The 14,987-nt window shown below is 34.0% G+C and overlaps 1 protein-coding gene across 2 annotated transcripts in view; it reads left to right on the forward strand.

Annotated features, from left to right (window-relative positions):
* Positions 1 to 14,987, forward strand: part of WDR26 (WD repeat domain 26) — a 39,214-nt gene that overhangs the window by 1,430 nt on the left and 22,797 nt on the right. For both annotated transcript variants that reach the window (XM_081942618.1, XM_081942619.1), the window contains 2 exons: positions 472 to 571; positions 791 to 847. In XM_081942618.1, the coding sequence (XP_081798744.1) occupies positions 472 to 571; positions 791 to 847 (157 nt within the window). The remainder of the gene's footprint in view (positions 1 to 471; positions 572 to 790; positions 848 to 14,987) is intronic.

Raw genomic sequence — 14,987 nt, forward strand, 5'->3', positions numbered from 1 at the left:
AAAACAAACCTGAGAATTGTGTATTATAATAGCAGCTAGTTTAATTTTGAGAACATATATTTACAAAGTGTATCCTTGGAAAACTAAGGTCTTCATTTGAACCACTGCAGGAATAGGTTGATATTAATTTAGAACACACAATAAAAATGGGATTGACAGAAGTCAAGTTTATAGCAAGAGGCAAACCTTTGTTAGCATTTTAGGAAAACAGTATTGTTCATTTTAAATAATTGGGAAAGTAAGAATATAGGTTTATGGATTATTAAGTAAAGAATTTCCTGACAAAATATTTTTAATCATGAAAATAGTACAAAAATATGTCACATTTGCTAGAATTTATTGAGAAAGCCCAGGTATTTTTTGTTATATTTTTTAAACATGTTGTAATAAGGCTACACTGGATGGCTCATCTATAAGGATAAGAATAAAGACTGGTCAACTTTTTAAGAACACTATGCCTCTCTCTCACAGCCAGACTGTTGATCTTCTCATGCAAGAGTCAGGATGTCGTTTAGAACACCCTTCTGCCACCAAATTCCGCAATCATGTCATGGAAGGAGAATGGGATAAGGTAATAAAAGAGACATAAGGTTGCCTAATTGTAACAGTGATTGCAACCTTACACATAGTATCTTAAAGGTAAACCCAATCTGTTCATTACAATGAGGCTTAATTCTGAGTAAACAAAAATAAATCTAGGTTATTAATGTATAGATAATGCAGTATATTTCACCAACTTTGGTTTAGCTTTTTTATTTCTCTTAATTGTTTTTAACATTGCATTTTCTAGGCTGAGAACGACCTGAATGAACTAAAGCCATTGGTGCACTCTTCTAATGCAATTGTGGTAAGAGAGGCTCTTCAATAAACTCTAGATATAAATAATATATTTTAATAGTTTACATTGAGAGGTGCATGCTTAGTTGATATATGTATGTCAAGAGTAATTATTTTTCAATTAAAAAATGAAAAAGCTTATGCTTCGTATGCAAACTTTGAACATTCTGATGTAACAATGTAGCTAAAATATATGTATCTTTGAGATTTGCTAAACTAACAGCTAAGTAATACAGTTTTTACATTTTACTTTCTAATGAAATCATTGGTTTGGCTTGTGAAGTTTAGAGGCATGATTACTGTACAGGGTTTGCATATTTGCAGTTACCTAAAATGTCATTTTGTTTTTCACTTAATAAACAATAAAATGATCATTTTAGTGATAACTAAGGGATGTAATTTGTAGAATTATGTCTCAATTATGTAATTAACAACAAATTCAAGAGACACTAAAAATATTTCTGCTACTCCTCATTTCTTGGTATGTTTTTTGTTTTGGGCTTACATTTGATAAAAGTGCAGCATATTTTCCTCTGATTCAAGTGGAAAATAGCCCTGTTTCTAAAAACAGGAATTTACTGATGTCTGCTTAGTTTTCTTGAGGTTTCTCTGTTATCAAAAGGATACTTTTTCTGTTCTTTGCACCCTCCCACTTCACAAAGGAAGTGGTGTGCAAAACAGATGTTTTGCTACATTATACTTCACTGTGAAAGTATTTATTGTTTTACTCAGTCTGAAGCCTAATCAAGTTAAATCTTTTCTTGCAAGCAAGTACTTTCATATATGCTTTCCTATGAATAGGTAGATGATAATGTAAATGTAGTATACAAAAAAGCATAAGTACTGTACTAAAAAGTGAAGAGGTCATCTAAGGTCTAATAAGAATTTTTTTTGCAAAATACACCTTTTGTAAAACAGTTTTTTGTAAAAGTTAAAATAGTTCTTTATGGATTGCTATCCTTTCAGTATTTTGAACATCTTGTTTAAGCATGCACAGGCTAATTTGCTAAAAATATATTGAACTGCTCAAATTGCTTTCTATTGTAAATCTAATAAAACTTTCTTAAGGTTCTTGTGTAGATGAAATTATTATATTTAAATATTTTCATATAGGAATTCCAATAATTTATAGTAAGAAAAATCTTTCATTCTATTCATATTGGTATGTAAAATCCATTCAATTCATAAGTAATTAAAATTGAAAACTGGGGGTATCTTTAGAATCTTTCTTCAGTGCCCTTCAGATGATTTATAAGAATAGAAACAGCAATATTGCCTGTCATCTTCATACCCAAATTGCTATATTGTGTGGGATGGGAAAACTCAAAATCATGTCCATTTAATTATTTTCCTGAATGTATTAATTTGATTTATTTAGGTTATATTCATGTTATACTCTGAAACATGTTGCAGGAAAGTAGCTCAGTGACTTGTGAAGTATTGCTTTATGGGAAATGATAATCTGTTTTGTTAAAGGAACTGAACTGTTTAAAAAAAACATTTACGAGAATCCTTGTTTGGGCAACTAATTCTAAATTTTTGTTTAGGCAAGTATTTATTAGGAGAATAGTTGATTCTTTAAGTGAACCTTGGAACTAATTTTTGGAGACCCTGTATGACTTAAGAGATGGAAATAAAGTGATGGAAGATTTCCTTGATGTATGATGGCTGTGTAAAATTGAAATTGTTGATATTTATATTGGATTACCTTATGGCCAGTCTAAAATAAACTTTTGCATCTTCTAATTGAAAGGTAGTATTCTCTTGTAAAGCTATATTTAGAAGTTTATTCTTCCTTTCATCTAATCCTTAAGATTAAAGACAAATATACAGTACCTGCTTCCCCTTCATAAAAAATCATATATATCTCATCCTATTTGCCCTTTTATTGACATATCAAAAGCTAACAGAAAAAAATTCATAATTTTGAAAGATGTTTATACCTGAATTTTGATGGATTGTCAGGAAAAAAATTCTGCACATGGGCTAGTTATTTACAAAATCTTCTACATATGCATCCGTATTCCCAAAATTTCTGTTGCTAAACAAGAAGTGGTTTAATGAGTTTTGCCACATTTTATGACCTTTCTTATAGTTAAGTGAATCACTGCAGCTATTAAGTTAGCAACACAGTTGTTAAATACATCTGGCTTCCCCATTGACTTTGTTTGTCAGAAGATTGCCAAAAGGTAATCATGCTGCAGCCATTATATATATATATATATACATGCCAGTTTCCAAGCATCCAAATTCTGATCACTTACCAAAGGAATGTTGCACTGGTCATTAGTGTGAAAGCTGGTCATAAGTCCCATTTTTCAGTAATGTTGTAATTTCAAATGGTCACTAATCAAATGGTTCTAAGTTGAGGACTACCTGTATAAAGCTGTAATAGCTGTAGATATTTTGGATTTTTATAAGAGTTTCCAGATAAAACTATTTGAACTCAGATTATTTGATGTTGCATATCCTAATTTTCTAAATGTTTAGAAGCAAGACTTGCTGTTCTTAGGAGGCTTATTACTAAATACAAAATTAAAGGTTTATAATGAATTCTGAATTTTATCAATTTATCTAGGCTCTTCACTTTTTTTCTTCTTCTCATTTCATTTCAAACAATGGTTATAGAACTGAAGGTGGTGGACATTTAACTGTCAAGACAACCAATACTCATTATAGAAAGTCTGTTAAAAGTATCTCATATAGTTAGCTGTCCAGTGTTTGAATGCATTTAGTAAAGGGTAATGTATCAATTATAATCTTACATGAATTCATTTTGTGTGATTTCCTAGCATCTTGTTTCAAAAAAGCATTGAAGAATTAGGAATGTGCAAAATGCTTCAAAATTGAACCATTTTGAATTCACAAAGTCCCATTTCAAGTGTGAAATGGCTATTGTGAATATAGAACAAGCTGTTACAGAAATGTTCTGAGTTTAAACCACTGTTATGGACATAGGATATTTCTTAAGCAGTTAAACACCCCAATTTTCCAACCAAAATGGTGCTTTGAGTTTGAAATAATTCAAGTTGAAATCTTTTACATATTTTTAAGAAACAGCTAGATAAAACCACATCATGATAATAACATTGACAACCAGGGTTCTTCAAGGAATTCCACAAGTAAAGCATGCAATCATCACTAATATTCTGGCATTGTTTGGTATCTATTATTTATATCTATTATTTAGTTTCTTGTCAGATCAGTATTTTTAATCCTGATCTAACAACAAGAGCCCTTTTAGGACTGCAGAATTTGGATGAATGAAGTAGAGCACAACGATGAACTTCAGTGACATTTCTCTATTCTTCTATCCATCTGCTTTGATGAGACCTGCAGAAGCTTGCCAGGGCGGTTTCTTAAGGGGTCCACTTGTAGCATTATTACCATATTTTATATTATTTTATTTTAAGACAAAGCAAGCAACATTGAAGAGGAGGCACAGCACACTTAGCATTGCCATGTCACATAAATGTCTAACAAGTTTCCAACACATCAGTAAGGGCCACAACTGTAGTTTGGAAGTCATACATAAAATATATATTCTTCTAGAGAAAATGAGAGCTTCCACACATGCTTGACTTTAGTGGTTAGGTGAATTTTGTAAATATATCCAGCTGGCAGTTCTTCACAATTTTATTCACAAATTGACATCAACATAAGCTATTGCTTAATATAGCACTCCAAACAATTCTTTAATATCTGCTATTGGACTTCTTGTGGGAGAGTTGATTTGGTTCCCCTGCATTCTTTAGAGCAACTGCTTCAAAAGTATTGTTTTGCCAATTCATTTATCTTCATTTTTGGAGTATTTAAGTCTTTTGCCAAGAAATATGTAAAATCAGTTCTTCATTGTTGAGATCCATTTGCAATGTGAATAATAGTAAGGCTGGTAAGCATCTGAAATTAGTTGTAGTGCTGATATTTGTAAATATATAGCAGTGCTTGCATTTTCTGATATATCAGATATTTCATAAGAAAAATAGCTTCATGAGTACACAAGTCCCATATTAAAGAATTATTGTGAGTATTGCCCAACATATTCATCAATTTATTTCCTGTAAACGCTGTAATGGGTTGAGCATCCCCTGGTTGAAGTGATTGAACCATATTAATGAAACACCAGTTATATGGAAAGGGTTCAGTATGTTTTGTATTAGTAGTTTATTGCTGTTTTTATTACAAACTTATTTGTGGCTATTTCTGTGTGATGGTAATTTATTTTTGTGGCTGTATGTGATATGCTGGATCTTGTAGTATAGGTGATGTTGAAACAATACTATTGAAAAGGTCTGAAATAGACAGAGATCATAATATTAAAAATGGTGCAGATAGATCTCTGTCAGAATACTGTATTTTGAGGATGGATCTAACTGATCAGACAAATTAATTTGCTAACTGTTTCTTTAGCAGTACTGAATATGTGCACTTATAAAAATAGAACAGTAAGAATATGTGTTAAACTACCAAAATATTTTTGTTCAGCTATGCAAATTCCTAAGTCACATGATACCCTGTGACAGAAAAAAAAGCATGATGACATACATGCTAATCTAAAATATACATATTACCTTCAGCATCTTCAAAGCAGGAACAGTTCTAATAATAAAGCTTCAGTTCAATATATAAACTTTGCAAGCAAGGCAAGCACACAAAATACAAACATAATGTCAATCATAGGAACTTTATACTTATAAAATTATAATTTCATAAATGATAAAATAAAAATATTAATACTGAGTTCCTTTAATGCTTACTTTCATGATTAGATTTTAGCCAAATAAAAAGTACTCCCAGGACTCTAAACATATTCCTCAAATCTGTACGTCGCCCCGAGTCCCTGTGGGGAGAGGGGGCGACTAATAAGTTCAATAAAATAAATAAATAATAAATAAATCATCAGAATTGTGAGTCAGTGCTACTTACATCTTGTTTATATGGAAACACTTCCCTTGCTTAAATATCGTATCTGTCTTGCACAAATCTCCTTTGTCACCTCATTCTGTAGTTATTCATTTATTTTTATACTTTTAAAGTATAAGTTACCAGATCTGTTAACTTTTATTTCTAATAGCAAGCAGAACATATAATCAGTTATATTTATGATTATCTCTTAAAACTATGTCAGCTTTTTAAAAACCTAAGCAAAAAATTAAAACTTTTTTACTATCTTGTAGATAAGAAATATCTTTATAATTCCATAAATTATTTTAAACCCACTATTAATCTTTCAGATGTACAAATTTGGGTAATTGAAATAATTTTAAAAAGCATTTATGTTTTAGGACACTTCTACAAAATGTAGTAGGGAGGGAAATTACTTATAAATAAACATGGTGCAAATATGTTCATGGTCTGGTATAATTGTGAGAAGCAGGACAGAAGTCCCTTGTCAAATATAATTTGTTCTCATTGTTCATTCACATGTGCATCATAGCAATTGCTTTTCCATAATAGCATTTTTACTTGTGAAGTGTGCCTCCTTAGTAAACACTGGAGAGATTGTTGGAAAGAGCACAATTCTTCCAGATATTTTTATCAATTTTAAATAGATAGATGAAAGGGTTTCACTTTGTGAAAAAGATTTGTAAGTGAAAATTTATTTTCCTTCTCTTTATATATGGTTGTAAGAAGTATTAGTGAGGTATGCAGTCTCAAATAATTAGCAAATTCTGAAGTGGAACAATTAATATCATTTCCCCCATTATTTAAGATATATTAGTGAGGTCTGCAATCTCAAATAATTAGCAGATTCTGAAATGGAACAATTAACATCTTCTTTTCCATTATTTATGAGATGGAGAATATCATTGTAGATGTTTCATTATGTAAATGTTGGTGAAACTATGAGTAATATATTTAATTGTGATTTTAAAATGTCTTGTAAGCTGCCTGGAAAGGCTTTGTTATGAAGGGTGGTGTTCACATTTTAAATAAACAAACATGTTGGCCTAGTTCTTGCATAACAGCATGATGTTTTTGTTTGCTTTTGGCTTGAATAACATGTGAACTAACTTACTATTGTTTAGCATGATGTACAAATCAGTTTACCATAATTTTTTCTACAAACCAAAGCTAAAAAAGTCTGGGTTAGTGGTATCAAAAAAGGAACATTTAAAAAATCATTTATTTTAAACTTAGTTTAATAGCTTGATCATATAAATAAAAGTTGAAAAAAAGCTGTAGTTTGCATGAATGCAAATTTAAGTGAATTGTGTAATCTTTCCTGAAGTTTGAATTTAAAAATAGATGTCTTGAGAGCCTACAGAATGAAAAAATGGCACGAATACAATACTACCGTATTTCTTACTTCAAGTGTTTTCTTCAGTGTTTTGTTTGGAAATTTGCGATAATGGTGTGAGTACTATCAAAAAAGGCTGTTGTGGAAGATACAGCCAGTTAAAAAAACACTTCTATAATATATTTTTCCTAATGAGCCCCAATTTCTCATTAGGACTCCCCCTTGATTTTTTTAATATATTTGCTTATTTTTGTCCTTGCTCTAGGCTGATGAGCACATTTCCAAGCAAAGCCATACATAGCCACCATTATTTTATTTTCTAAAAAAGCAAATGGATCTCATTTGGCACTTAAAGACTTTCTCTTTAAAAACAAGTTGTCTGTATTTACATTGGCACATCTGAGTACCATTTTAGGAATCTCATTAAATAAGTCTTTTAATTTAAGTTTTGGAATACTTTCCCAGACAATATAATAAAATTTTCTCTGGCATATCTTGATGCCAGTAGACAACATGGAAACTGTAACATCTATAGAAAAATTTCCACATACTGTCCAGATTAAATGAAAAGTAAATTTTAAAAGTTTCAGAGTAAATAGAGCCTCACCAGATTTCATTGTTTCCACATAAACAGTGTAGAATTTTCCAGGTTGAGATTTATTGATCTTTCAAGTAAATTATTTTATTTTACCTTGCCTCTACAGGTATGTAATTTTTGCAGTTTTACAGTAAATATATGCCATTTTTCCTAATTCAGAATCTGAACTTTCCAAAAATCCTAGTTGTGATTCTCAGAATCCTCCAAAATTTGTAACCATTTTGTAACTGAAAGTAGTACTCAAAACCCAGGTGAAAATATTTTATGAAATAGACTTTTCATTTCTGCTTTAATTTGGGTTGTTTTAATTTTATTACTTTTTAATCTCTTATCCTTGTGGTTTGTAGTACAAAGAATTTTTCAAATGATTTTTTAACATGGGCAATAACAATACAATCTGTTAGCTTCTACATCTTGTATTGTCAGCTGATACAGTATGTGAACCAATCCATTTTTTTCATCTTTGTGACCTAGCTGTAGATTGCTATTTTACCTTGTTTCCCTAAATAGAAGCAAGCTTTATAAAAGATTTGGGACAAGTTGTTATGATTCAAGTCTTTTCTAGTTGCTGTGTGAATTATTTTTTACATTTAATCATATTGTCTCAGAAACTGCCTAGACAAGACACTGCAGTTTTCTTGGCAACATTTTTCAGGAGTGTTTGGCTTTTCCTTCCTAAGGCTGAGAGAAAGTGACTGGTTCAAGAGCTCCTAGCTGGCTCTATGGCAAAGACAGTACAATATTAGAAATTAGGTTTCCCAGTTTCTAGCCTGCTTACCTTAACCACTTTTTAGAATGAAATTTGTCCAGCCTGACAGGTTTTTGCACTGCTTTTCTAACTATTTGTCCTGGTGGAGGTCATGTTTTTGTATCGCTATTAATTGTAAAGGTACGTTTTGACACAATAGATTATTTTTAAATTATATTCATATTAGATCAAATATGGTACTCTATGTTAGGACTATAAAAATCAAACATGGTTTATAATGGATACTGAATTTATCATAAAATACAAAACTTACAGTCTAACATGTATTTTTATTCATTTGTCTTTCGTTAAAAAGGTGTAAATAATTCTCCAAAGCAGAAAAGCTAGGTGGCAAATACAGTAGAGCCAAACGTTTCAAGAAACCATGCTTTTTATAGAAACTCTGAAAATTCTTAGTATAGATTTCTATACAAATTGTAGAGCAGGAATTCCATTAAAATATAAACCATGTACTATATACAGATAATCCTCACTTAACAATGGTAAATTGGAACCATGAAATTTCTGTCACCAAGCTATATGTTTGGGAAACATGATGTGACATGATGACATGGCTTAACAACAGAAATACTGACACTTCCAGTTGCTGATGTTAAGTGATTGCTGCAGTAATTAAGTGAGAACATAATGCGGTTGTTGTGTGCAACCTGCTAGCTTCCCAATTAACTTTGCTTGTAGGGACTTCCGGTTCCGGCGGCTACGGCGACAGGCAAGCCTTTGCCTGCTCCCGCTCTCCCGGTGGGCTTCCCCCGCTTCTGGGGGGGCACAGGACGCCCCGGAGAGGTGTCCTGCCGAGGGAACGGCTCGCGGAGGGTCCTGGCGTCGGCGGCGGCTGGCGGGGGCTCCTCCGCTTCGTTCTAGGCACCGGGGAGCAGTATCGGAGGGCGCCCGTGTGCGCGCGCCTCGCCCCATGCCGATCGGAGAACGCGCTATTGAACGAAGCAGCGGCAATGTGGTGAGAGGCTGCCCTTCTCCATTCCCTCTATCTTAAATTTATGGACCCTTCAGCATCTTTTTAAGAAAAAAAAGTTAAACTTTCGGACTTTTGCCAGAGGTGCGGCTAGAGGGAGGGGGATTTCCCCCCCTCCCTTGGACAAGCGGCTTGAGAAAATTTTGCTTTCGCCCTCAGGGGAAGGAGGAGGGGGGAGAGCCAACTAATGATGCCTCACCCTTATAAAAGTGACTTTCATCGGACTTAGCTCCAGAATCTATGGGTGAACTGAGAACTTTTTGAATTTTTAAAACTTTATTATGCCTCTGAGCCCAAAGCTGGCAGGGCAAGATGGCACACTTCCGTTGTCTTCATGAACTGTGAAACCTGACTCCACCTCTAAAATTCAGGCTTCCGGTCTTTGTCTCCGAGCCACCCAGAGGAATCTTTTGTGGATTGTTCTTCTTTGAACTCTTTGGGGAAAAAACTTTCATCTACTGCTAGACTGACTAAAGAAATCCCCATCTGTTTGGATCCTCTGCCTTCTGGATTCGCCTGCCTGCTCTACTTCTCCAGCTGCCCAGTCTCTATTTTGACAGACTTCCTTGCTTTAAAAACCATGCCTCCAAAAAGACCACCTCCTGGAAAGCCTGGATTTGCTACTTCTGCCCCAACGTCTGCAACGTCTAGCCCAGCTACACAGTCAAAGATAACAGAACTGATGCAACCCAAGACTACAGAGATAGACTTTCAACAAATGCTTCAACAAATTCTACAGGGCCAGGAGGAAATTAAGAAACAGTTAAGGGAAATGAAAGATGAAATTAAACAGAACCAAGCCCAAATCTTTAAGAACTCACAGAGACTGGACCTTGTGGAGGGTGGGGTGGCGGAGGCGAGGGGGGGGGTAGAGGCTTTACAGAAGGGGAACAAAGAACTTGACATCCAACAAATGAAAATAGAGTTTGAGAGAATGTCCTTTTATCTTAGATTTCAAAATGCAATAGAAGCAGATGGGGAAAACATAAGGGACATTATGACTAATATTTTAGCTGAATACATACACAAAGATAAACAACAGATGGATTGGGAGATAGACCTAGCTTATAGAGTGAATTCAGCATATGCCAGAACACATAATGTACCCAGAGAGGTTCACATTAAATTTCTTAGGAAAACCACAAGAGATGAAATACTGGGTGTGCAAAGGGGGCAAACATTGACATACTGTGATAGGGAGATAACCATTCTAAAGCAGATTCCCAAAAAAATTAGGGAAAAAAGGAAAAATTATTCGCAATTGGCGAATAAATTATACCAGAAGGGGGTGTGGTTTAGATGGTTGATGCCTGAAGGTATGCTAATATTCTGGGAGGAGACAAGAATCAGAATTAATACACCCATAGAGGCACAGGCCTTTATGGAAAAAAACAAAGCCAACCTAGAAAAAACAGAAGATACTACAACGGTCATACAGGACACGGGAGGGGCCGGAGCTCTGCCAGCGGGGGGTGAAGGGGCAACACCAAGAAAACTCAGATCACAAAAATAAATAAGGAAATCACAATGTTATAAACAGACCGAAAGTAAATATGAATTTATAACTAGACTATATATTATAATTATATAAATTGATTGAAAATTATTTTTTCTAGAATTAAGATGCTGACTTTTTATGATTATGTATTAAGATTTGATATTTTGATGTAACCTAGGAGTTTGGAGGGAGGGGGCGTCTGCCACATTTGCAACTGCCAAAATTTGTAATTCCACCTACCCCTTTTCCACATAAATGTTTTTAAAAAAACCAATAAAACTTTTTGAAAAAAAAAAAAAAAAACTTTGCTTGTAGGAAACTAGCAAAGAAGGTCACTAATGGTGATCACATGACTGCAAGGATATTACAGCATTGTAGTTGTGAACTAGGCATCCAGATCATGATCATGTAACTGTGGGGATGCTGCAACTTACATAAGTATGATGGCCACTTGTAACTATGATTTATTCAGCACTTTCGTAAATTTGAATAGTTGCAAAATAAATGATTGTTAAGTGAGAACTCACGTGGAGCATCAGGTAAATATTTGTATGAAAGTATTGTATAGTCCTCATTCCTTGTGGAAAGCACACAAATCATTGTCTTGCACAAGCAGTTTTATCCCCTTTTTAATATTGAGGTGTATTATTACTTTAGAATAGCACCTCCCAGCCATTATAATACAGTCATACCTTTGCACTCGACTACTTCAAAACTCTTCAAATTTGGTATTCAACCCATTTTGAAGCAGAAATCTTGTCCCAGCACTCATCTTTCTCCCGGTATTTGATGTATAGGGAAGAACTTGCTGATATCAGCTGCCTCATGATTCGTTATTTCTTCTGGCTGAAATAGCGGGTCACGTGGTAAGTCGTGATTTTCTTGGTACCCATTATTTTTAATATTCATCACGTCTTCCAGAAAGAATTACTGACGAGTAACGAGGTATTGTGAGACAATAAATGACATAGTTAAACTCATTTGCATAATTTATTTAATTTTTAAACTCATTTAAACTTAAATCATGTGAAAGAAAAGAATATGAGTTGCATGAAGACATCTATTACTACTATTACTACTACTGCTGCTGCTAAATCTCCTTGGAATGTTGTTATACAGGTTTCTCCTATATAGCTCCGTATAGAAATCCAATTAGTGTATTTCAGGTCATGATATTGTTTCCTGTTTATAATTTGTGTTCTTCCTAAACAAATGTACAATGTGATTGAGTTAACAATTAAAACTTTACTTACAAATAATTAAAAGCTTTAATACTGTCTAGGGGCATATTGTAAACTTCTGGTCCCATCTGATATCACAGTTAATGTGATACCCACTTGAAGACATAGCATTTGTAAAATATAAAGCTTTGTATAGCTATAAAATATATAAATATATAGCTTTGTACAGCTATAAAAGTACACAAGCAGGCTAAGCAGAATTATTTATTGGACATGTAAAGTGGTTTCATGGAAAGATGGTGAACAAAGCAAAAATTGAGAGAGGGAGAGCAGTAAAAATGGGGAAAATTTCTGAAATTGTGACACATGGGTTGTATAATTGTACTTAGTAGAAATTGGATGAAATATGGGGGATGAAAATGTGTAGATGTTAATACTGTTTCATATTGTATCAAAATGATACATGAGCTAGAATGATTATAGTGTCTCAGGTATGGAATATAAAAGTGCTAATTTTCTTTTGAGTAATAATCAAGTAGATTTTATTAACAGACATTCAGAAAAAGAAAAGTTCCTGATCTTATGAGTTTCTGAATGTTAGAATAACATGTCTTTTCCTAACTTAGCACACAGTTACTTTGAAATAGAGTCTGCTTATGATTACTCAGCAGTGACTAATATTTGGGTTCAGAGATCATTTACATTTCCAAGATTTTGATACAGGATCTAATATTCCTGATATGGACTCTTTTTCAGAATAAAACTTCCTTGTATATCATAATTAATTCCTTTTCATTTAATAAAGCAATATATACTTGATGGTTGAGGAGCTGCAAAATATTGGTGTTTTCAACTATATGTATTTAGAAGCAAATACCCTTATTATTAGGGCTATGTAGCACTTTGTATTTAATTCCAAATGACTGCTTTGGAACATGTGGGAATATGAATATAGCACTTTTCTGCAACTTATTAAAACAACTGGTTTTTCCCCTGTTTTTTTTTACAAGTTTCATTTGGAATTCAAAGCACTGTATAGGCCTTTCATACAAATGGACATAGGTTTGGGCAAAAGTCATGCATGTTTCCATTATAAAAAATTCAATGTAATATGACTAAATAAGAGAAGCTTAACTTTGGAAGGCATGCTGTTTCTTGTCATATAGAAACTTTCTTTTGTACATGTATTTATGTTTGGAGAAGGAAAAAATATGTCTTACGGACATTTAAAAGCATAGGTTCTTTATCAATATTAAGGTATGAAAGGTGGATGTTTATAAGTTGTACCCCATCAGTTATGGTTTTTGTAACAAAATGGATGCAGATATCTGTGAGCCTTATTTCATTCATAAGCAATTGCGTCATGAAACAGGAGAAAGTTATGCTGAAGTGATGTGTTGTTGCTGCTGCTGTTGTCTTTCTGAGCTTCCCAATAGCTAAATGGATCCTCTTGAACAAGGCCACAGTGAGGCAGGATCTGGAGACTTGTTTTGTTTTACTGATTTAGTAACATTCATTATCAAAAGTCAGAGTAATCATTTGAGTCCCAAGACTTCAGTTTGTGCTGTATGTTTCCCTGAACATTACCAAGCAGGAGTAAGGTTATGATTGCTAATAAATACAGACGCTTGAAGCTGTTTTCATTTCTTTTGTATTTAAAAATTAAGCCTATGATACTGCTGCGGTTAGCTGAATGTGGGATTGAGTTTCAGGAATAGTTACAACTATGAAGTCTGACAGTGACTGGTTACAAGTATTTGAAGTAATCTTCACAGCCCAAGTCCCATTTTATTTTAATTTTAAAGGAAGGGTGACAGCTCTAAAAAGGCTTGAGTTTAGCACCATGCCTGCTCTTCAGGCAGATATGATACCACCAGTGGCATTGTGGTGGATAATGCTGAAAAAGGAACTAGTGCTGTGGGAGGATCTCTTCCCTCTACATAAGCAGAGGCGGTGATTATCCTAAAAGTTCAGAAAGGAAATGTCAGTAACATTTCTGCCAATCAGTTTTTCTTTGTTAGGGGCTGGAGGTCAAGATGCGGAGGAAGAGAAGCTGCCCTGTCTGAATCTGAGTCAGTGACACATGGTGTTAATATGGAACCAATGTTGCAGCAAATTATCTGCTATCACCAAAGCCAGCATCATACTATGGGCCAAAAGATAGCATAGTGTATGGCAGCAACAAACTATGGGCCAAAGGATAGCATAATGTACTTGAAGATCTACGCTGTGTTATCTAGGACTATTTTGAGACCTGGATCTTCAGGGGAAAAGACATTGGATTGATGCTGAAAATTTTAAGTATCTCTTTAGATATAATCCAGTTGTCCTTTACTCTTCTGAAGCATCAAGTAACTCATGTGTCCAACTAGTGACAAGTAGCCAACTTGAAGCTGGTCTGAAGGCATCCTATATAGTAAGTGCTACTGCACAGTTAATGGCTTTGTGTGACTGGCTGTTCAACATGGTGGAGGATGCTAGATTCCAGAACCAATTCCATCTGATTTACTTTGATTATCAGATTCCCTCAAGCAACTATTTCAGCAATGGTTGATACCCTTTTTGAGTAAGTGTAGTAGAGAGGAAGTGTTAGAACTGCCGCAAGCAGTAAGTTCTGGACATTTAGTCTTTAACCCAGTCTAGGTGAAATTATGTATACATTTCTAACTTCTCTTTGTATACTAGTAGGGGTGGGATGAGAATGGGTCTAACATGTAGAGGTTTATCAGGAATAGTTTGTTGACATCAGTTGTATTGTTTATTCAACAACTTGGTCCTTGCACTATCTGAGTTGCAGTGGGATTGAGCCACCTTCTCTGCAAAAGCTTCAGTGTACCATATCCCTTCCCTGAAGTCTGATTTTATGCTTACTGGTGATAATATAAAGTGAGCT

This window comes from Natrix helvetica (assembly GCF_964273705.1).
Source record: "Natrix helvetica genome assembly, chromosome: 2".
Classification (NCBI taxonomy): Eukaryota; Metazoa; Chordata; class Lepidosauria; order Squamata; family Natricidae; genus Natrix; species Natrix helvetica.